The sequence below is a fragment of the Podarcis bocagei genome (genome assembly GCF_964188305.1).
Source record: "Podarcis bocagei genome assembly, chromosome: 11".
Taxonomy (NCBI): Eukaryota; Metazoa; Chordata; class Lepidosauria; order Squamata; family Lacertidae; genus Podarcis; species Podarcis bocagei.
The window spans coordinates 45,759,629-45,779,857 of record NC_138136.1 but is presented as its reverse complement, the minus strand read 5'-3'; the positions used below and the strand labels follow the sequence as shown (position 1 = coordinate 45,779,857).

Below are 20,229 nucleotides of genomic sequence, written 5' to 3'. Positions count from 1 at the left end.
TTCCATCCTCTCGCGTCGCAGTCAAGCGGGTCGCTCTAGAGATAGGGTTAAAATGTCGTCTATGCTACAAGCAGGGCAATTAACGAGGGCGGCTCTTCCTCTTCCTGAACGCAAATATGTGTAGAGTGGGGGGGGGGGCTGAGTGGCATGCAGGGGTTTCCATATGAGTGGTAGAGCAGATGCTCCAAATCTCCCCTGTACCTCCTGTAAGCAAATTAAAAGGGGAGATATGGGAACCCGGTTGTTCCACTGGGCAGGGTACACGGTGTTCAGCAATTTAATTTAATTTTCCAAGGTTTTATTGGCACCACCTTTTTGAGGGTGTGAGGGGGGGGGTACTTTTACAGCTATAAAAATTGAATCGGTCTAATTATTATTTTGAGACTATACATATACAGGAACAATAAAAGAATGAATTTTTTCCCTGCTTTGGAAAGTATATATATATTTTTTTTCAAAAGGTGACGATGAAATTTCATTGTAACTTTATTTGAAAAACGGCCAACGTATTAGAAGACTTAGTTAAATATTACGCCTTGCTTAATTGACTTGTATGGCTTTATTCGAACATCCATAAACAGAAACAGTGGTATAGATCTTCTCCCTCCTCTACCAAAAAACTTCAAATATCAGAATAAAATGTTATAAAATATGACAGCTGAAATTTCAAAGCCAGTGATTTTCAAGCATGTAGGAAATAACTAATTCTTAACTGTTAATTCAGTACAGGATTATACAGTGCAATTACATTTGGCATTATAACAAAATCCTCTCATCTCTGGCCTTTTATAACAAACCATATTTTGTGTACACACAAACACACATATATTATATATACACAAACATTTATATTAAAATTTTCTATCCTACCTTTCTCCAAAGAGAAACAAGGAAGCCATAAAATATAAACAACCCCACAACATACACTCAAATTAATAAATTAACAATATCCTTAATTTATAATCCTGCCTTTGATTATCTATAAAGTCAGTGACTCAGAACAACTCTGTGGCCTGACCTTGGACGGTTGAATTTCACTTTCTACTTCAATCAGATTAATGAGGGACAGAATTACCGGAATTACTTTTGACCTCGTTTCTCTTTACAGAGGAAGCTAAAAAAGAGTCAATATCACTGATAACCTTTGAAGTTTTTTCCAGAGTCTCAGCTATGTTCTTTTTACTAACATTCTCAACTAAAAATATTTTCTCTGTTCTGTTCTGCCGGTCGGTGCTGGAGGACGGATTTCTTTTTGCAGCTGAAACCATATTTGGAATATTGCTGTTCTCCACTAAAACTGTAGTTGTATAGTTAAGGAGGGAAAACAGCAAGACAAAAACCAAATCTCTTCTCTCAGGGGAACTGGGGAAATTCATAAGCTGTCTTGTGCTATATTTGTGATGGCATCACAGAGTTCAATACATGCAAACCTGCTTTGTGTTGGGTTTGAAAGGGGTGGGGGTAGTGTGGGCAGAGTCCTGCTGGTGTCACTCTGCTGGTGTGAAACTCTGCCTGCCGAATCTGCAGAACAGCCCACAGAAAGCCTCAAAACAGGCAAGTGGTTATTAGTCACCCCTGTCATTATGAGTGGCAAGACCGTGGATGGAACAGTGGCCCCATACCTTCCCCGCTGGGGTTTCAATTGCAGTGTAAGTCCACAAACTTCTAACACTTAGCTGGGAGTAAGTCCCACTGAACATGTCTAAGATTGCTCTGCAAGATTTAAAAGAAGTTCCAGATGCTATTTCAATATGTCATTAAATATGTACATAATGCATATCCCACCCCCACCCAAAGAAATAAAAAACCTTTCTCTTAAATAAAACTAAACTGCCACATGACAAACAAAGTAATGTGAAGGAGCTTTAACATTTTAATACTATTCGCAGACACCTTACTAGCACTTTGGCTAACAAACTGAACCAAAGTATAGAAAAGGCTTATTATTGGTTGCCTTAAGAAAAGAATGATCCAATCCTGCTAATAACTTCTCTGTGGATTCAAAATGTGCTCGAAAAGGATACAGTTGAATCTTCTTATTTTTTCAAGTTCAGCAGCGACTGACCTATAAAATACCAAGATAAAACTCAGAACACATTTCTCAAGATACCGTTTTGCTTTTTACCACAATGACATGCCTTAGATCTGGTGTTTACCAGGGGTGATCTGACACTTAAGTTCCAGTAGAACAAAAGCAGTGTCGTGGTCAGATCACTTCCGGGTGCAACTAGACTTCCCTAACCCTTCCCCTCCGCAGGTAGAAGAGACCAATTTGAATGGTCCACCGCCTGTCTCTTAATGGATCCAAATGGTTCCCAAAGAGAGGTAATAAATAAAATTGAATAAACTGGTGTTTAAAAATAAATACAGATGGCCTCTGAGAGCCATTTAAGATGCATACCAGGTCTCTTCAGGAATCGGCTGTGGTGTGTCTGCACACATCTCTCCATCCTTGTTTAAGCTTCTGCACCATTTGACTACGGTTGTTACATATCTGTGTTGGAGAAAAATAAGTTGTGTTACATCCACCATGAATGGGCAGCACCAACTAAAGAACCAATGGCAGCTGGGGCATCCCATCCCTAATAAAGAAAACAGACCCGCCTGTCTCTGATAGGGAGGCAAATTCCTTACTCTTAGGATGCATCCGTACAATAGCTTTCTTCACAACTGTGAGCAGGGCAGGGTGGGGTGGGGTAAGTGAAGACAAGCTACAACCATTAACTATAATGTCGTTCACTGCTTCAGCTCAGGCTGCGCAGAAAAAAGCATGCAACTTCCTGAAATTCATTCTGATTGTGCAGATAAAATATAACTGATAGAATACTGTAGGATGTTGTATTGGTGTGTGAAAACAGTCGAGAGCCAAGGATCCCCAAGCATGCAGCTTCATATGATTGCAATGTCAGACACCATCCTAGTGCCTGGGCATCTGCACTTGGTCACAAGCGGCCGATAGCCAGGTGCAAAATGTACCTGGAGAAATTCAAATTCTGCTGCAGAGGGTTTTTTATGCTTGGCAACTGAAGGAATGCAGGAGTCTGTATTCAGATGTGAAACTGGCACGCTAAGAGCTGCAAGGTCGCACACAAAGCTATCTTGCTCACTCCTGTGCTGGTGAAGGGGTATCTCGGCAGGCATACTTTTGTTGTTGTTTTAGTCGTTTAGTTGTGTCCAACTCTTCATGACCCCATGGACCAGAGCACGCCAGGCACTCCTGTCGTCCACTGCCTCCCGCAGTGTATACTTTATATAAATACTAATAATTGATTTATATACCCCCCCCCCTTATCCAAAGATTCCCAGGCAGTGTAGGAGTTATGAGGGCTGCTGCTACGGTAGAGGTTGGATCCAGCTATTGAAATGCCACTACCTACTGAAGGGTTGGGGTTCAGTAGGAGAGCATCTGTCAAGTTGCAATCGCTGGCATCTCCAGGTAGGGCTGGGAATGCTCCCTGTTGAAACCCCAGAGAACTGCTGCCAGTCAGTGCAGACTGAACTAGCTGGACCAATGGTCTGACTTCAGTGTAAGGCACCTTCCTATGTTCCTATTGGATTGGATTGCAAAAAATGAATGCGAGGGAGTTGGTGGACAAGACTTTAGCATCTGATCCTACATGATGTTCTGCCAACAGCACACAGAAATAGTGCAGGAAAATAGCTCTAGGAAAACAGCTGCCTAATCAGAAACTGAGATATGAAAGCTAGGAGCCAAATGGCACCTTAAACCTAGGTTATGGGCGCAATAACTGAGTGTCTAGGCGTGCTTTTTTTAATAACAAGAACACAAAGCTGAAAATGAATGAACTGCAGCTGTTTTTCACATGGTCTAGTCTAGGGGTCAGCAAACTTTTTCAGCAGGGGGCTGGTCCACTGTCCCTCAGACTTTGTGGGGGGGGGGCGGACTATATTTTTTTTTTTGGGAAAGAACAAATTCCTATGCCCCACAAATAACCCAGAGATGCATTTTAAATAAAAGGACACATTCTTCTCATGTAAAATACGCTGATTCCCGTACTGTCCGCAGACCGGATTTAGAAGGCGATTGGGCTGGACCTGGACCCCGGGCGTTAGTTTGCCAACCCATGGTCTATTCCTTCACCTGCCCACCCCCGTAATATCCTTAAGAGGGTCTCTTCTCCAGTCTTCAGAGAGTAGCTGGAAGCGGGGAGGAAGAAAAAGGTCTTCCTTTTCTTCCATTCTGCACTTTTAATCTTAAGCGCAATACTGTGCCTGGAGCTCAGAAGCTGCTCGCACAAATGACATTCCCTGTCGTAAAATGTGCCTAGAACAATGGGAGTTTCGAACACAGTGCCTAATACTATCTCCCCAAAGCACTTGTTAAAATGTATGCTGCTGAAGTCAAAGGATTGAAGTCAAAGCAAGAGGAAGAAGGAAAAATATTTCACCTGCATTTTTCTCTTTTGGGCAAATTAAATCATACTGAAATTCCTAAAATTATCCAAAAAACCTACGAATACCTTTCATAGAGCCCAGGATGATCTACGTGGATAAGCTGCTGTGCTCCTGCAGGCGAAGTGAGTTTGCACCAACCCGTGTTAGCATCTTGAGGTCCCTTAGAAGAAAATTAGATAATCAGTAGAAGCACCCTACTTCATCCCTCCTTCCAAGTAACTTCTGCCTGTCTGCTGTCATTTTTTTCAGGTAGGGGCTTAGTTTTCTAGTTCCCCCTCCAGGTTGGTTCCCTGCACGCTTCCAATTCTGAGCACTCCTTGTAGCCAAGTGGGTCAGTATAATTCTGGATATGAATATATCCCTAGTTCTTCAACCCCAGAAGCAAACCAGCCGAACCTCCAAATCCCATACTCTCATCAACAACCAGAGCTGTGTGCAAATGGCTTCTCAACTGCGCCCTGTTTGGGGCAGAGAAATTTTAAGAGGCACACTTCACCAAATTTCTACTGCAGCAGGGACAGGGTTGGGGGTTGGGGAGCAGACAAACAATTAGCAAGTGGTAGCCATTTTTTAAGGGAAAGAGTTGCCACAAAATAATTTCTCTATTTAAATGTTTGTGGAGTTATTTTATAAAAGGCCATGATGAAACTGAAAAAGCTGAAACAGGAAATAGTCATGATGTCTTCTCTTGCACAGGTACCGGGAGGTAAAGGGACACGGGTGGCGCTGTGGTCTAAACCACTGAGCCTCTTGGGCTTGCCAATCGGAAGGCTGGCGGTTTGAATCCCTGCAACGGGGTGAGCTCCCATTGCTCTGTCTCAGCTCCTGCCAGCCTAGCAGTTCGAAAGCATGCCAGTGCAAGTAGATAAATAGGCACCGCTGCAGCGGGAAGGTAAACGGCGTTTCCGTGCACTCTAGCACTTGTCACAGTCCTCCATGCACCAGAAGTGGTTTAGTAATGCTGGCCACATGACTTGGAAAGCTGTCTGTGAACAAATGCCGGCTCCCTCGGCCTGAAAGCGAGGTGAGCGCTGCAACCCCATAGTCACCTTTGACTGGACTTAACCGTCCAGGGATCCTTTTCCTTTACCTTTTACCAGGAGGTAAATGCTCCCAAGCACAGAATAAATTAAACCAACACCCTGTAAAGCTCACCTGTGTTTTTCCATCTTGAGAAGTGAAATCCCACACCATGTTCAGGATCATTCCATCATAAAAAACAGCATGCACTTTATTATCTGAATATGCCAAGAGTCTTCCTACATTGGGAACAATTGTTTCAGCCAGGGGGATGGGCAGCATTTGTCCTCTACCCTTCTCAGGACACTGAAAGAAACAATGTGGGACAAAAATAAGTACTAATTTATAACATGGGGGAAATTGTCATGTTTGCATTTCTTAGTGAAGAAAGTATTGAACTGATGTGTAGAGATCTTTCCTATTCTGCTTAATTCAAGAGGGTTCTGGAAACTTCTCTGTGTGAAAGGAAACAAGCAAAAGGTTCATGATGTTTTGGTTATACCTTCAGAGAAGCTGAGTACAGCTGGCTTAAACTGGTCCTGTTATCTCTTTCTGTCAAGGTCATGCTGACTATAAAAGTAAGGTCAGAAGGGGCCTGGGTTTCACTCTCTCTGTCTATCTATTTTCCTTCTGGTGTGGTGTTCTGTACATAATATGCTTAGTGTTAAGGTCTAGACTTATTATAAGTTATTGTAAGTTTAAGTCTGCTGCAACTGGATTTGTTATGGACAGTGCCATTCCTGAATGCATTGGATTTGTGACCACTATGCTCACTTGCCTTCAGTAGCAGTAAAGCTCTGCTGGATAAAATGCAATTGCCTCTGGTCTATTTTTGGGAATCCTGCAACGAGTTTGTTACTCTGCTAGCTATACACTGGAATCTGCTCTGGATCAATACTGAGTAGGATTTCAATGGCAAAAAATATCTACTGGAAAGCCCTTTTGCTGTTTCTGATCCTTTTCTAGTTTCATTTATTTTCATACTCTCTAGTTTAGGGGATAACAGGGCCTAAAGAGCCTATATATAATTTGTAGCATTTGCTCAATAGGTCAAGGTGGTTTATTTTCTCTCATAAAAATATACATCTTTATAAACACAATTACCTGCCCTAAACTCTTCAAATTGGTTGGGAATGGAAATCTAAAATTTCCATGTGCCTAGATTTTTTTCACCCTGAAAACTGAGAAGTGCTGTGAGCACAGAGACCAGCATGATATTTTACAAGATCTCAATGTCATTCTTACTTACCACCATCTTCCAGCAGCAGACAGAGTAATTATGGGTTAACGAAAGCATGCGCTCAAGATTATGTTGAAGAACTCTAGGTAGTTTTTAAAAAAGAAAAAGATAAAATATGTTTCATAATGACATACTGGCTTTACAAATATAAGTCAGTTTATATTTACTTGTATATTTATTGTTAGCACCTTAGCCTACCAATAAAACAGCATTTCCTAAACCCATTTCATGTCATGATGTAAACTGAGTCAGTTACTCAACAGGTGCTTTATAAGACACAGAAAAAGACTGTAAATGTTCCTTCAGCTCAGCTATACATGCCCTTGGTGTGTGGACTAACAAAAATGCAGAGCCAAAATATTTCACCTTACAGCTTGAGAGATAATGGTCCACACAGAGTAGAGACTTCCAGGTACATCAGGTGGTAGACTGCTTGCAGAATACATTGTTTCTTCTCTCTTAAAGATGCAAAAAGGAAAAGGAAATTGCTTTCTAACGAGAAAACCAAGAATCTCAGGCACATCCACACCATACTATGATAGTATGTTAAAGAGTCATGGCTTCTCCCAAAGAATTCTGGGAACCTCCATTTCTTAAGGGTACTGAGAGTTGTCAGGAGGCCTCTATTCCCCTCACAGATTTATAATTCTCAGAGTTCCCTGTGAAGAGGGATTGATTGTTAAGCCACTTTGAGAACTGTAGCTCTGTGAGGGGAATAGAGTATAAAAACAATGAGCACAAGCTGAAAAACCAGGCCATGCCTGCCAATTTCAAACATCTCCACCTTTTGCTGGACATATCACTATTAGCTCTAAAAATGCCTGAGTGTTCCCTGTCATCTTTCAAGTGTCAAGGAAAACATAATGGAAACTGTAATTTATAAACATAGCATAATAGAAGACCTACAGCAATGTTCCTCAAATATTCTAGAATGGGTCCGAAAGATAAAATGGCGTCATTTACCTCCCTCGTTCCTTCCTGGATATAATAGCGAGTAAAATATTTCCCCAAAAAGGAACCTTCCGATTTGAAAACTGAGCCATCACCGGGGTAGATTTCTATGTGTCTAGCTCCAAGAAGAAACCTAAGAGAAAGCACTGATTAGTCCTGCTGAGTGTTTTACTACCTTAATTACAGATAAAATAGTGGTGTTGGCTGAAGTCACATCGTGTACAGGACTGCAGCCGGCCCAGTATACTTGAAGGAGCATCTCCACCCCCCATCATTCTGCCAGACACTGAGATCCAGCTCCAAGGGCCTTCTGGCGGTTCCCTCACTGCGAGAAGTGAGGTTACAGGGAACCGGGCAGAGGGCCTTCTCGGTGGTGGCGCCTGCCCTGTGGAATGCCCTCCCATCAGATGTCAAGGAAATAAACAACTATCCAACTGTTAGAAGACATCTGAAGGCAGCCCTGTTTAGGGAAGTTTTTAATGTTCGATGTATAATAAATCATCATCATCATCATCATCACCACCATCTATGCTTCAGCTCCATTGGGGTCAACAAGACTTAAGTGCATTAACTGTAGAAGTAGGAGCTCTGTACAATACTGTACTCAGAGGCAGACACATAGTCCCAGGTAAGTGTGCATCTGAAAACTTAGTATATTTTTAAAAACCCAAACTTTCCTGATGTTAGGTAAGCAATATTAATTTGTTATGCATTAAGTTTTGTGTTTTGTTTTACACACCTGTAAATGATGCCCTTACTCCATACTATTTTGACTGGCTGGGAGTATAAATACTGACCGCTGTCCTCTTTCCCCAGTTGCAAGAAATCAGAGAAATCCCACCTGTGAAACAAACCAGCAGACACTGAACTTAGCAAAATCCTGCTGGAACCCTTGCTAACAGGGTGGATAAAAATTAATGATTTTTAAAAACAAAAACAAAAAATAGATTTTTTAAAATTTAAATTGGATTTTTAAAATAAAAATGCTTTTGGTGGAAAAATCTTTCTAAAGATAGTTTTCTATTTAAGTTACATTATAGTTCAATGGCTATTCATCACAAAATAAGGATTTGTTTTAAGTTTTTCAAGTGTGCTAAAACTCAGTCTAAGTTTCTTTTTTTAAAAAAACAACAACAAACCGTTTAACCACATCAGTTAACAACATGGATACATATGCTATAATGTTATTGCTTTAGTTAAATAAATTGTTTAAATTGTTATTAAGGAAACAATTATTTTTCTCCTTCCAATAAAGTACAGCAGAAAAGTTGTCCAAATATAAACAGTTAACTTAATTAAACCTCACAAAAATTTCATAATTATCTGTCTATGTATTTCTAATAGTATAACCAAATCAGTAATTTTTGATATAACTGTAAAAACTACTCTGAAAATTTATTATTCCAAAAATGAAACCTTCATCTGGTTGTAAATATTAAGATTATACCAGCAGGAATGAGTCTTTCTGTAAAAAAAAAGGTTCAAATCAAGTCTTACTGAGTAGTGATTTCAATCCACCCTGCTTGCTAATAACTGAAACAATCCAAAACAAGTACTGTAGGGCAAGAATGGGGAGCCTAGCCACTGACCACGCTGGTTGAGGCTTGTGGGAGTTGGGAGCCCAGCAGGGCTAGAAGTAAACCACCCCTTCTGTAGATATTGCTTTCAAGCCTAAAAGCAATCTGATCTTATATCTGTTTCCCCAGATTAAATTCCACCATGTTCAGTAGGAAGTCCCATCTGCACTACACATTTGAAGCAGTATCATACCGTTTTAAACAGCCCTCCCCCCCAAAAAAAACCCTGTCTGGATTGTAGTTTGTTAAGCATGTTGAAGCTCCTATTCCCCTCACAGAGCTACAATGGAAAATTCACTGCTGTTATTAAGCAGCTTTTTAGGGGAAGGGACTTAATAAAAGAAAAGAAAACAGAAATAGAAATACTTTAGTAAGTAAGTAAGTAAGTAAGTAAGTAAGTAAGTAAGTAAATAAATAAATAATTCACCTGTGCAAATAAGGAGCTTGACAGCTGAGTGGTAAAGCCCAAGGCAAACAAGTGACTGCCTTAGAAGAGTGTGATATATTAAGCTCTGCAATCTCAACATCTATGTTTTCTTCATCTGGTTCAGTTTCTTTGCCAGCGTGTAATTGATAAAACCTAAGTGCCAATGATAAAGGGTACCTCCATTCTTCGGAGCAGGAGGACACAGACAGATGTTGAGTAACCCAACAATATTCTGACGAGCAGTTCTGGAAAGACCAGGGGCTCTCTTCTAATTTTTGCACAGATCCTGAGTTGCTGTCCTGCATATTCTGTGCCACAGACCTGCCAAAGTCACCCTCTCCTTCTTCCGCTCTCAGCTGCTGAGAAGACGGCTTCCCGGCAGAATTCTGGCCGGATCTTCCACACCGATCCTGGATCGATTCGCCACACTTTTTATCTAATGGTGGTGCCGATAACTTCTGGCTGACTTTGCACAAAAACTCCACTGTGAATTCTTGCTGAAGGACAGGCAAGGTCAGACTAGCATGGCCATCCAGAGAAGAGATGGTCACAGCGCCATGGTGAAAACGGGCTGCTCCATTCTCACCATGAGAAGTGGGCCATTTGGCTTTAGAGATATCTGCGAAAATAATCTGTTAAGAGGGGAAGGAAAACTACTCAAATTTCAAGCGCAATGCCACCGACGCTATTTATTATTTAACTGCTACATATTAGCTGGATAGCTCTGTTGGTGAGAGCAAAGGTTGCCGGTTCAATCCCTGTATGGAACAGCTGCAAATTCCAGCACTGCAATGGGTTGGACTAATAATAATAATAATTTATTTTTACCCCGCCTATCTGGATGGGTTTCCACAACAACTCCAGGCGGCTCCCAACAGAATATTAAAAACACGCTAAAACATCAGACATTAAAAACCTCCCTAAACAGGGCTGCCTTCAGATGTCTTCTAAAAGTCAGGTAATTGTTTGTTTCCTTGACATCTGACGAGAGGGTGTTCCACAGGGCAGGCACCACTACCAAGAAGGCCCTCTGCCTGGTTCCCTGTAACCTCACAGGGAGGGAACTGCCAGAAGGCCCTCGGAGCTGGACCTCAGTGTCTGGCTGAACGATGGAGGTGGAGACACTCCTTCAGGTAGTCTGGCCTGACACCATTTAGGACTTTAAATAATAAATTATTAGTATTTAGAAGACATCTGAAGGCAGCTCTGTTTAGGGAAGTTCTTAATGTGTGACATTTTAATGTATTTTTAATTTTTGTTGGAAGCCGCCCAGAGTGGCTGGGGAAACTCAGCCAGATGGGCGGGGTAGAAATAATAAATTATTATTATTATTATTTAAAGATCAGCACCAACACTTTGAATTGTGCTTGGAAATGTACTGGGAGTCAATGTAGGTCTTTCAGGACCAGTGTTACATGGTCCCTGAGGACTAGATGAATTCCAGGGTTCCTTCCAACTCTACAAGTTTATGATTCTGTGATTAATTGGTCTTCTCCAACCTGGCCCTTCTCCAGATGTTTTGGACTACAACTCCCATGAGCTACCACCAAGAAATTTAGTTTGGACCCACTTTGATCTGTCAAATCCCCACACCACCACAGATCTGAAACAGCTGGCCTTGACACCAGGCAGGTCTCCGCTCTGCACTCCCACCAGCAACAAGAGAGGAGCAGTAGCCAGGACAACTGCTTAGCAGGTAAAACTTTTGCTACCATCTTCCTGCTTTGCTACTGCTCCCTCCCAAAGGGAGAATAGAGACACCAGATCATCCCTGGAAGACACAGGCCCCATCCAGCACTGATTTTTGCAACAGCTGGCTTTGATACCAGACTTCTGGGTGAGGCGGGGTGGTTAAAGTGGGGAAATGGTTGGTTCGATGTGAATGGTTTTTGGACTAGGAAGGGGGCTAAGGTCTTCTTTATTTGCTAATTATTGAGTGGGGATGTTGCTTCATTTATTATTTGAGTGTTGTTAATGTTGTTTGCTGTTATTTATATGGCTGATATGTTGGTTTTTTGTTTTCCCATAAATGTTACGTTATAGGAAATGTTAATGTATTATATGGCCTTCCCCTTTCTCCTACAGTATCGTGTATTTGTATATTTTCCTTTTCAAGTACAGTAGTACCTCGGGTTACATACGCTTCAGGTTACATATGCTTCAGGTTACAGACTCCGCTAACCCAGAAATAGTGCTCCGGCAGCGCAGCAGCAGCAGGAGGCCTCATTAGCGAAAGTGGTAGTTCAGGTTAAGAACAGTTTCAGGTTAAGTATGGACCTCCGGAACTAATTAAGTATTTAACCCGAGGTACCACTGTAAGTTGCTTGGAGAACTGCGGGCGACTAATAAGTTTAATAAATAAGAATAGTAAGCCTACAAAAAGCACTTACATTTTTCCTTTCAGGAGATATAATACTTGAAGGTAAATAGGGACGATCAGAATATTGATTCCGGAAATCAATTGCCTGTAAAAGCTTCTCCTAAAACACACACACAAAAACGACAATATATATCATGGAATTTGTAAATTAACAAAAGCATAAATTTAATTCCCCCTTTCTTAAAGGAGAAGAATTGTAATTAAGAACCCATGTTTAGTTCCAACATCCTTATCATCTGTATATATTTAAAAACTAGGTACAAAAGTAAAATCAACTTTTCAGTCTGGCCTCACTCAGCATGGGCATTTAATAATAATAATAATAATAATAATTTTTTATTTATACCCCGCCCTCCCCGGCCATGACTGGGCTCAGGGCGGCTAATACCAAATATAAAAAAAACACTTTTTAGTCCCTAAAAAGTTGCCCAGAAGAGAATGAAACCTACAGGCTGAAAATGGTTGCCCATCTGTGTCTTAATGCATGGGCTGAAAGATGTTGGATATTTACTATCCCACAATGACCCCTTCTCTCTCCTGGAACTCTGCTTAGGCAGAAAAATGTTCTGGTTTACCCTGTAGATGCTGATAGCAAATTGCGTCCTTTGGCGAATCCGCTCTGCTGGCTGTATGGGATGGGCAGAGGCAGGAATGGCTTTCTCAAATAAAAACTCAGACCCACAAGGAGAAAGCAGCAACCTGGACCCATCCACATAGTGCACTTCTACAGAATTGTCTTCATAAAGGATCATGATGCTCTCTGACTCCATGGCAGCAGACGAATGATGTTCATTCAAAGACAATCTATAAAGAAGATCACAACTTAAGGGGCTGTGGACCGTTGGCAAAGTCACTTAAATACCACACCCCAAATCCAGAGCAAAAAGTTCTGATTAACACTTTACAGAGCAAAAACAGTGTATAATTTGAGGAGAAATAAGGTTTTGTCTCGCTCACCTCAGGCCTTTCACAGAGCAGGAATACATTCAGCCAAACATACAGAGAGAAAGCTCCCTCAGAACTACGCAGCCAATCAGAGCATTATACACATCTTTCCAGACCTCTGAGCAGTGCACAGCACTCCGCAGAATGGTGGGATAAATTGTTTCTGGGGAAACCAGAATATTAGTCTAGTTCCACAGAGTTAAGAGTGGTCTACATGCAATTCAATTTTAGGCTCACAAACCCACATTCACAGGCCCTGTGACCTGGCAGTTGACAGTTACTGGATTTTGAAATCAGTACAGTGGTACCTCAAGTTTTTGAACAGCTTAGTTCGTGAACAACTCGGAACTCAAACACTGCAAACCCGGAAGTAGGTGTCCCGGTTTTCAAACTTTGCCTCGGAAGCCGAACGTGCTCCTGAGCTTCTGTTTTCACTGTTGCGCAGCTCATTTGAGTCCCCCGCATCATAATTAAGCATTTTTTCCTCCAGCTTCTGCCCTTGCGCCGCTCATTTGAGTCCCCCCCCCATCGTAATTAAAGCCTTCCAGTTCTGATTGCAGTGTTCTGAAGTGATATTTGATGCTTTTGTTTTTGCTATTTTTTGCGTTTTTGTTTGTGTGGCTTTTTCATTTTTGTGACTGTGGCTTGTTTTTCGTTATATGATTGATTGATTGTGTGACTGCAGAAATGGATAAAAGTGCAAGTAAGAAAAAAAAATAATTTTTATCATCTACAATACTGTCTTATTTATTTTATAGTACAGAAGATTGATTATTGCTTTCATTTTATGGATCAGTGGTCTTGTTAGATAGTAAAATTCATGTTAAATTGCTGTTTTAGGGATTGTTTTTAAAAATCTGGAACTGATTAATCTGTTTTACATTGCTGTTAAATTGCTGTTTTAGGGGTTGTTTTTAAAAGTCTGGAACGGATTAATCTGTTTGACATTACTTTCTATGGGAAAGCGTGCCTTGGTTTTGGAACGCTTCAGTTTTGGAACGGACTTCCAGAACGGATAAAGTCTGAGAACCGAGGTACCACTGTACTAAGTAAAATGGACACAGGTAGGCCACAGCATTAATTTTACTAGTTTCCCCTCCTGAAAACAAAGCAGGGCATAAAAGTTTGAGAGCAGGCATAGGCAAACTCAGCCCTCCAGGTGTTTTGAGACTACAGTTCCCATCATCCATGACCACTGGTTGTTAGCTAGGGATGATGGGAGTTGTAGTCCCAAAACATCTGGAGGGCCAAGTTTGCCTGTGCCTGTTTTAGACGGAGTGTCAAGGGATGTCAAGAGAGCCAGTGTGGTGTAGTGGTTAAGAGCGGTAGACTCCTAATCTGGGGAACCGGGTTCGCGTCTCCGCTCCTCCACATGCAGCTGCTGGGTGACCTTGGGCCAGTCACACTTCTTTGAAGTCTCTCAGCCCCACTCACCTCACAGGGTGTTTGTTGTGGGGGAGGAAGGGAAAGGAGAATGTTAGCCGCTTTGAGACTCCTTAAAAGGGAGTGAAAGGCGGGATATCAAATCCAAACTCTTCTTCTTCTTCCAAACAATGTGCTCTTTTTAACCTTTTCTTTCTGTCCCTTTATTGCCACAAGGTAGACAACAGGGCCAATGTCTGGACTATGAATCTAAACTACCTCAACTGCCACTGTACCCACTGGGGAGAAGCAGCCTCTCTCTCCAAGGATCTGGAAGAGCTTGGGTCAGTTGCTATATTTGAGTTTAACCTACCTTTCAGGGTTGTTATGAGGACAAAACATGGGAGGGGCAGAAGTCCTGTACACTGCCTTGAGCTTATTGGAGAAGTGAGATATAAACGTAATAACACATGGAGGGTGCTATGTTGACTACCGCTGGCCAAGAATCTGCGCAGGGAAGGAAGATTCTGTCAGACATCCCCACTTTAAAGTCTACACACATGCAGTTCTGCAAGCTGCTCTGGCTAAGAAGTGTCAAGGTAAAGGTAAAGGTAAAGGGACCCCTGACCATTAGGTCCAGTTGTGGCAGACTCTGAGGTTGCAGCGCTCATCTTGCTTTACTTGCCGAGGGAGCCAGCGTACAGCTTCCGCGTCATGTGGCCAGCATGACTAAGCCGCTTCTGGCGAACCAGAGCAGCGCACGGAAACGCCGTTTACCTTGCCGCCAGAGCGGTACCTATTTATCTACTTGCACTTTGACGTGCTTTCGAACTGCTAGGTGGGCAGAAGCAGGGACTGAGCAACGGGAGCTCACACCGTTGCGGGGATTCGAACCGCCGACCTTCTGATCGGCAAGTCCTAGGCTCTGTGGTTTAACTTACAGTGCCACAACACAAAGCACTGTTGCAGTGTGTAGGTTTTAATTCTTTTTTTATCTTTTATTTTGGAAATGTACATCCAGTTTTTTCTTTTAAATTTTTTGTGCCCCCCCCAAGAGAGTGGGGCCCTAAGCTGTAGCTTGTTTAACTTATACGTAAATCCGGCACTGCGACCACCCCCCTTCTGCCCCCTCGCCACCCCCCTACCTTAGAGGGCCGAGCTTAGAGAGCCTTCCACTTCTGCACTGCCACGACGCGGAAAGACGTAAAGATGCACCAAGAGAGTTGCAGAAGAAAGCTCAGCCTACCCGAAAGCGCAGCAGCAGCAGCAACTCGGCTCCTTTCCTTTTCAAGACGGCGCGCCGAAAGGCGGGGAAACCAACCAGAAAGCGCGACGGGAGGAAGCGCAGCAGGAGGAGGAGTTCGAGAGGAATATTGGGCGGATCACACGGGCTAGCAGCGCCGGGGAGGAGGAGGCGGAGCTCTGGTTTCCCCGTTGAATACTGTATGAGCTTTCAAGGCTTGCGTAGCACGAGCCCTCGGAAGGGTGTGCTGTGGGATTGCATAGTCCTTACAGTGCCAGATTTACTTATAAACTAAACAAGTTATAGCTTTTGGGGGCCCCAAAAAAATTTAAAGGGAAAAAACTGGATGTACACTTCCCAAATATAAGATAAAACAAATAAAATAAAACCTACATACAGCAGTGTTTTGTGTTGTGTAGGCTCCTATGATGTAAGTCATGGGTAGGCAAACTAAGGCCCCAGGGGCCGGATCCGGCCCAATCGCCGTCTAAATCCAGCCCGTGGACAGTCTGGGAATCAGTGTCTTTTTACATGAGTAGAATGTGTCCTTTTAATCAAAATGCATCTCTGGGTTATTTGCGGGGCATAGGAATTTGTTCATTTTCTCTCTCAAAATATAGTCCGGCCCCCCACAAGGTTTGAGGGATCGGACCCCTGCTGAAAAAGTTTGATGACCCCTGGTTTGCTCATTTCTATATCAATTACTTTGATAAAATACATATTTTGCTATGCGCAAATGGCTTTAGATACCTATTCGGTCCATAAATTACCATCCCTTCCAGTTGGGATTCAGGCCTCATCATGGGACTGAACCTGCCTTGGTCGCGCTGGTTGATGATCTCCGGCGGGCTAGGGACAAAGGTGAGAGCTGTTTCCTAGGTCTGCTGGATCTCTCAGCGGCCTTTGATACAATCGACCATAACACCCTTCTGGACCGTCTAGAGGGGCTGGGAGCTGGGGGCACTGTTATACAGTGGTTCCGCTCCTTCCTCCTGGGCCGTGTTCAGAAAGTGGTGGTGGGGGATGAGTGTTCAGACCCCTAGGCTCTCACTTGTGGGGTGCCTCAGGGTTCCGTCCTCTCCCCCATGCTTTTTAACATCTATATGAAGCCGCTGGGAGAGATCATCAGGGAGTTTGGACTGGGTGTCCATCAATGTGCAGATGATACCCAGCTCTACCTCTCTTTCAAATCAGAACCAGTGAAGGTGGTGACGGTCCTGTGTGAGTGTCTGGAGGCGGCTGGAGGATGGATGGCGGCAAACAGATTGAGATTGAATCCTGACAAGACAGAAGTACTGTTTCTGGGGGACAGGAGGCGGGCAGGTCTGGAGGATTCCCTGGTCCTGAATGGGGTAACTGTGCCCCTGAAGGACCAGGTGCGCAGCCTGGGAGTCATTTTGGACTCACAGCTGTCCATGGAGGCACAGGTTAAATCCGTGTCCAGGGCAGCTGTGTACCAGCTCCATCTGTTATGTAGGCTGAGACCCTATCTGCCCACGGACTGCCTCACCAGAGTGGTGCATGCTCTGGTTATCTCCCGCTTGGACTACTGCAATGCACTCTACGTGGGGCTACCTTTGAAGGTGACTACAACTAATCCAGAATGCAGCAGCCAGACTGGTGACTGGGAGCGGCCGCTGAGACCATATAACACCGGTCTTGAAAGACCTACATTGGCTCCCAGTACGTTTCCGAGCACAATTCAAAGTGTTGGTGCTGACCTTTAAAGCCCTAAACGGCCTCGGTCCAGTATACCTGAAGGAGTGTCTCCACCTCCATCGTTCTACCTGGACACTGAGGTCCAGCACCGAGGGCCTTCTGGCGGTTCCCTCACTACGAGAAGCCAAGTTACAGGGAACCAGGCAGAGGGCCTTCTCGGTAGTGGCGGCCTCCCTGTGGAACGCCCTCCCACCAGATGTCAAAGAGAACAACTACCACCAGACTTTTAGAAGACATCTGAAGGCAGCCCTGTTTAGGGAAGCTTTTAATGTTTGATGTATCATAGTATTTTAATATTCTTTTGGAAGCCGCCCAGAGTGGCTGGGGAAATCCAGCCAGATGGGCGGGCTATAAATAATAAATTATTATTATTATTATTATTATTATTATTATTATTATTATTATTATTATTATTATTATTATTATTATTATTATATATTCAACACAAAAAACAGCAACAATACGCCTTTGATATATCACAGGTTTAGAAGGATATTGACAAGCTGGAATGTGTGCACATGGAGAAGTGATCAAGTTGATCTGGAAACCAGTCCTTATGAGGACCGGTTGAGGGAGCTGGAATTGTTTAGCCTGGACAAGAGGAGACAGAGAGGCTATGTGATAGGCACCTTCAAGTATCTAAACGGGATGTCACAGGTGAAGCATGCATATTTGTTTTACTTCCACCTGTAGTTGTGAAAGGCTTTAAATCAGAAGATCAGAAGATTTAAAGGGTGGTATAACATGAGCCATATTCATCGACCCATTGAAATATCTGTTACTTAAATCCGTTTATTTCCGTGGGTCTCCTTTGAGTATGACTAAGGCTGGATATCACCACCAATTTTTGTGGGTTTTAAAAACTGCCTTAATTTAACATCAATCAACTGTATTTGCTAGTCTCATCTTGCAGGTGGTGCTTAACAAATTTAATTACTCAAGTATTTTGGGCACGGGTTCAACTGGAAGCACACAAAATAAGCTGGCAACATGACATTATGTATCAGTAATCACAGATGAAACTATGTGGGGTGGGCTGGGGGCTCCAGACCCCACAATATTCCCCATGAAGGGGCTGGGCATCCACTTTTTTTGCACCATGGGGGCCTGCATGCCCGCTAGTGTGTGCATCTGATGTCAGACGCCCACACACCCTGGGTATCCATGGTCCTGGGGTCAAGCCAGTGGGCCTGATGTTGCTGCATATTAATAGTATTATTACCTGGAATATGCTTTCTTAAAGGACAATGATAAATGATGGCCAGCAGCTACAGAGATGCTGCTTTGCAGACGAAAAGCAAGGAATATCGAGTAAGATCTCGTGCTATGAAAATAAGGACATAAAAGGAAGACCAAAACCATACCCCAACAAAACAAAGGAGTTTATTTTCCAAAATAGGATGTTCATAAGCTAAACAAATTAACAGCCGAAAGATGTAGGTGATGCTAACTTTGTTAACAGACACAAACTGTACCAAGTTATAACAGTGCAATATTAAACAGCACTATTTACATGCATATTTACAACCTCTGTTGTTTTTACATAAGTTATTTTACCTACTGCTTGGGAAATTTCACACACACATCTTGTGTTAGGAAATAGACTCTACTTAATCTATTCAATATAAAACGAGGAACCCCCCAAAAAGCCAGACATGTTCCTGGGCAACATTTCGTAAAGACAAAAATAGATGCTTAAAAAGGGAAGGGACAATAACCAGCAAACATTTAGGGCTTATTTTCTGTAATAAAAAACTGTTTAGCTCTATACAAGTGATTGTATATGGTATCTAAATTACCAAATTGAGAAGTAACAGAAATGCCAATTTCTGAGCATTACAGTTCAAAGCAAAACACATTATTGTGCAACACTGAACTAAAAACAGAATCATGTCAATATTTTTTTTGAAGAATATGGGGAGGGAAACAAATAGAATTCCTCAATTGAGACATCACTGTCTCTCGAAAGTAAATGATGAGATGGTGTGAGACTTCCATTTCCCTCCATCACTGTGAAGTGGGATTGCAAACCATGATTTGTAAGCAATCCTGATTAGCACTAATCATAGTTTGCTCAATTTATGCATCATGACAAACTATGGCTAAGGTAAATCAGGAAAGTCAGAAGGAAGGAATCAAATGTGAGGTTGGGCTGAAGAGGTATAAATGCGGAAGACATGCCTGTTCCTCCAAACTCATTTACGCTAACCTGACATCTAAATTGAACCAGCATTTTAACCAAGTGAATTTCTTTGAAAACCTTTATGAACTAAAATGCCTACCATATTTAGCTGTTGGAGAGCAATACTCTATGTGAAGATTTTCAATTTCACCCCAAGGTGGATGAGTAGTAGGAGTTTTCATGATTGTGAAACATTTGGCAGTTCATGAGCCTAAAAAATATAGGATGACAGCCATATCCTATACAAAGGCGAGGAAGTACAATTGCAAAGTCATAGTGTATTTTATGATTCTAGGAATTTTCCTTTCTTAAAAAAGTGATAATGTACCACGACAACCCTTAGATTTGCAGATTAAGGTGAAATGTTTGAAATAAAATTTGTTCCAGTCAAAACATTGTTTATTTAACTGTACATAAAATAAACTATGATATATATATACACTTGTTTAAGTTACAGGATTTAAGTTTACATTTTTTTTGGCAGATTCTGTTTAATAAAATGGAAATTGCATAACTTAACTGCTAGGATAAACTTAATTTCCTTTGTTTGGTATGGATATTAAAGATTTTCCATCCCTTCTATTTGCTATTCATACCTATGCTGGTTTTTGTTTTTCTTCTTTTTAAAAAACACAACACTATTATTCACGTGTAACATTTCACTGTTTCCTTTTGCGTTCTGATTCTAAGCAAAATTTTTCATATGCTTCTTCAATTTCTGGGTCCATTTCATCGTCATCGTCATCATCATCAAAATACCTACAAAA

At 42.2% G+C, this 20,229-nt stretch overlaps 2 protein-coding genes and 1 long non-coding RNA gene across 12 annotated transcripts in view; 1 reads left to right on the top strand and 2 right to left on the bottom strand.

Annotated features, from left to right (window-relative positions):
* Positions 1-451: 451 nt before the first annotated feature.
* LOC308597188 (uncharacterized protein C5orf34 homolog) overlaps positions 452-20,229 on the bottom strand; it is a 490,376-nt gene continuing 470,598 nt past the window's right edge. For 2 of the 9 annotated variants that reach the window (XM_081212870.1, XM_081212871.1), the window contains exons 2-14: positions 12,969-13,119; positions 12,587-12,815; positions 12,022-12,111; positions 9,632-10,263; positions 8,367-8,468; positions 7,640-7,760; positions 7,043-7,134; positions 6,686-6,758; positions 5,572-5,742; positions 4,482-4,576; positions 2,402-2,494; positions 2,025-2,065; positions 452-1,297 (exon numbers count right to left, since the gene is read on the bottom strand). In XM_081212870.1, the coding sequence (XP_081068996.1) occupies positions 1,056-1,297; positions 2,025-2,065; positions 2,402-2,494; positions 4,482-4,576; positions 5,572-5,742; positions 6,686-6,758; positions 7,043-7,134; positions 7,640-7,760; positions 8,367-8,468; positions 9,632-10,263; positions 12,022-12,111; positions 12,587-12,815; positions 12,969-12,997 (2,010 nt within the window). In that variant the 5' untranslated portion in view covers positions 12,998-13,119 and the 3' untranslated portion in view covers positions 452-1,055. Of the gene's footprint in view, positions 1,298-2,024; positions 2,066-2,401; positions 2,495-4,481; positions 4,577-5,571; positions 5,743-6,685; positions 6,759-7,042; positions 7,135-7,639; positions 7,761-8,366; positions 8,469-9,631; positions 10,264-12,021; positions 12,112-12,586; positions 12,816-12,968; positions 13,120-13,201; positions 13,269-14,525; positions 14,654-14,691; positions 14,898-15,463; positions 15,620-20,229 lie in introns of those variants that run through there. The other 7 variants (XM_081212868.1, XM_081212872.1, XM_081212869.1 and 4 more) reach the window with 7 other exon arrangements.
* The window catches only part of LOC308597441, a 6,707-nt gene continuing 1,039 nt past the window's right edge, over positions 14,562-20,229 (top strand). Inside the window, exons 1-2 of one of the 2 annotated variants that reach the window (XR_014012986.1) lie at positions 14,562-14,662; positions 18,524-18,591. This is a non-coding gene — a long non-coding RNA (uncharacterized lncRNA). Of the gene's footprint in view, positions 14,663-18,523; positions 18,929-20,229 lie in introns of those variants that run through there. The other variant, XR_014012987.1, reaches the window with a different exon arrangement.
* PAIP1 (poly(A) binding protein interacting protein 1) overlaps positions 18,644-20,229 on the bottom strand; it is a 24,393-nt gene continuing 22,807 nt past the window's right edge. Inside the window, exon 11 of the mRNA XM_081213008.1 lies at positions 18,644-20,221. Coding sequence (XP_081069134.1) covers positions 20,122-20,221 — 100 coding nt within the window. The 3' untranslated portion in view covers positions 18,644-20,121. The remainder of the gene's footprint in view (positions 20,222-20,229) is intronic.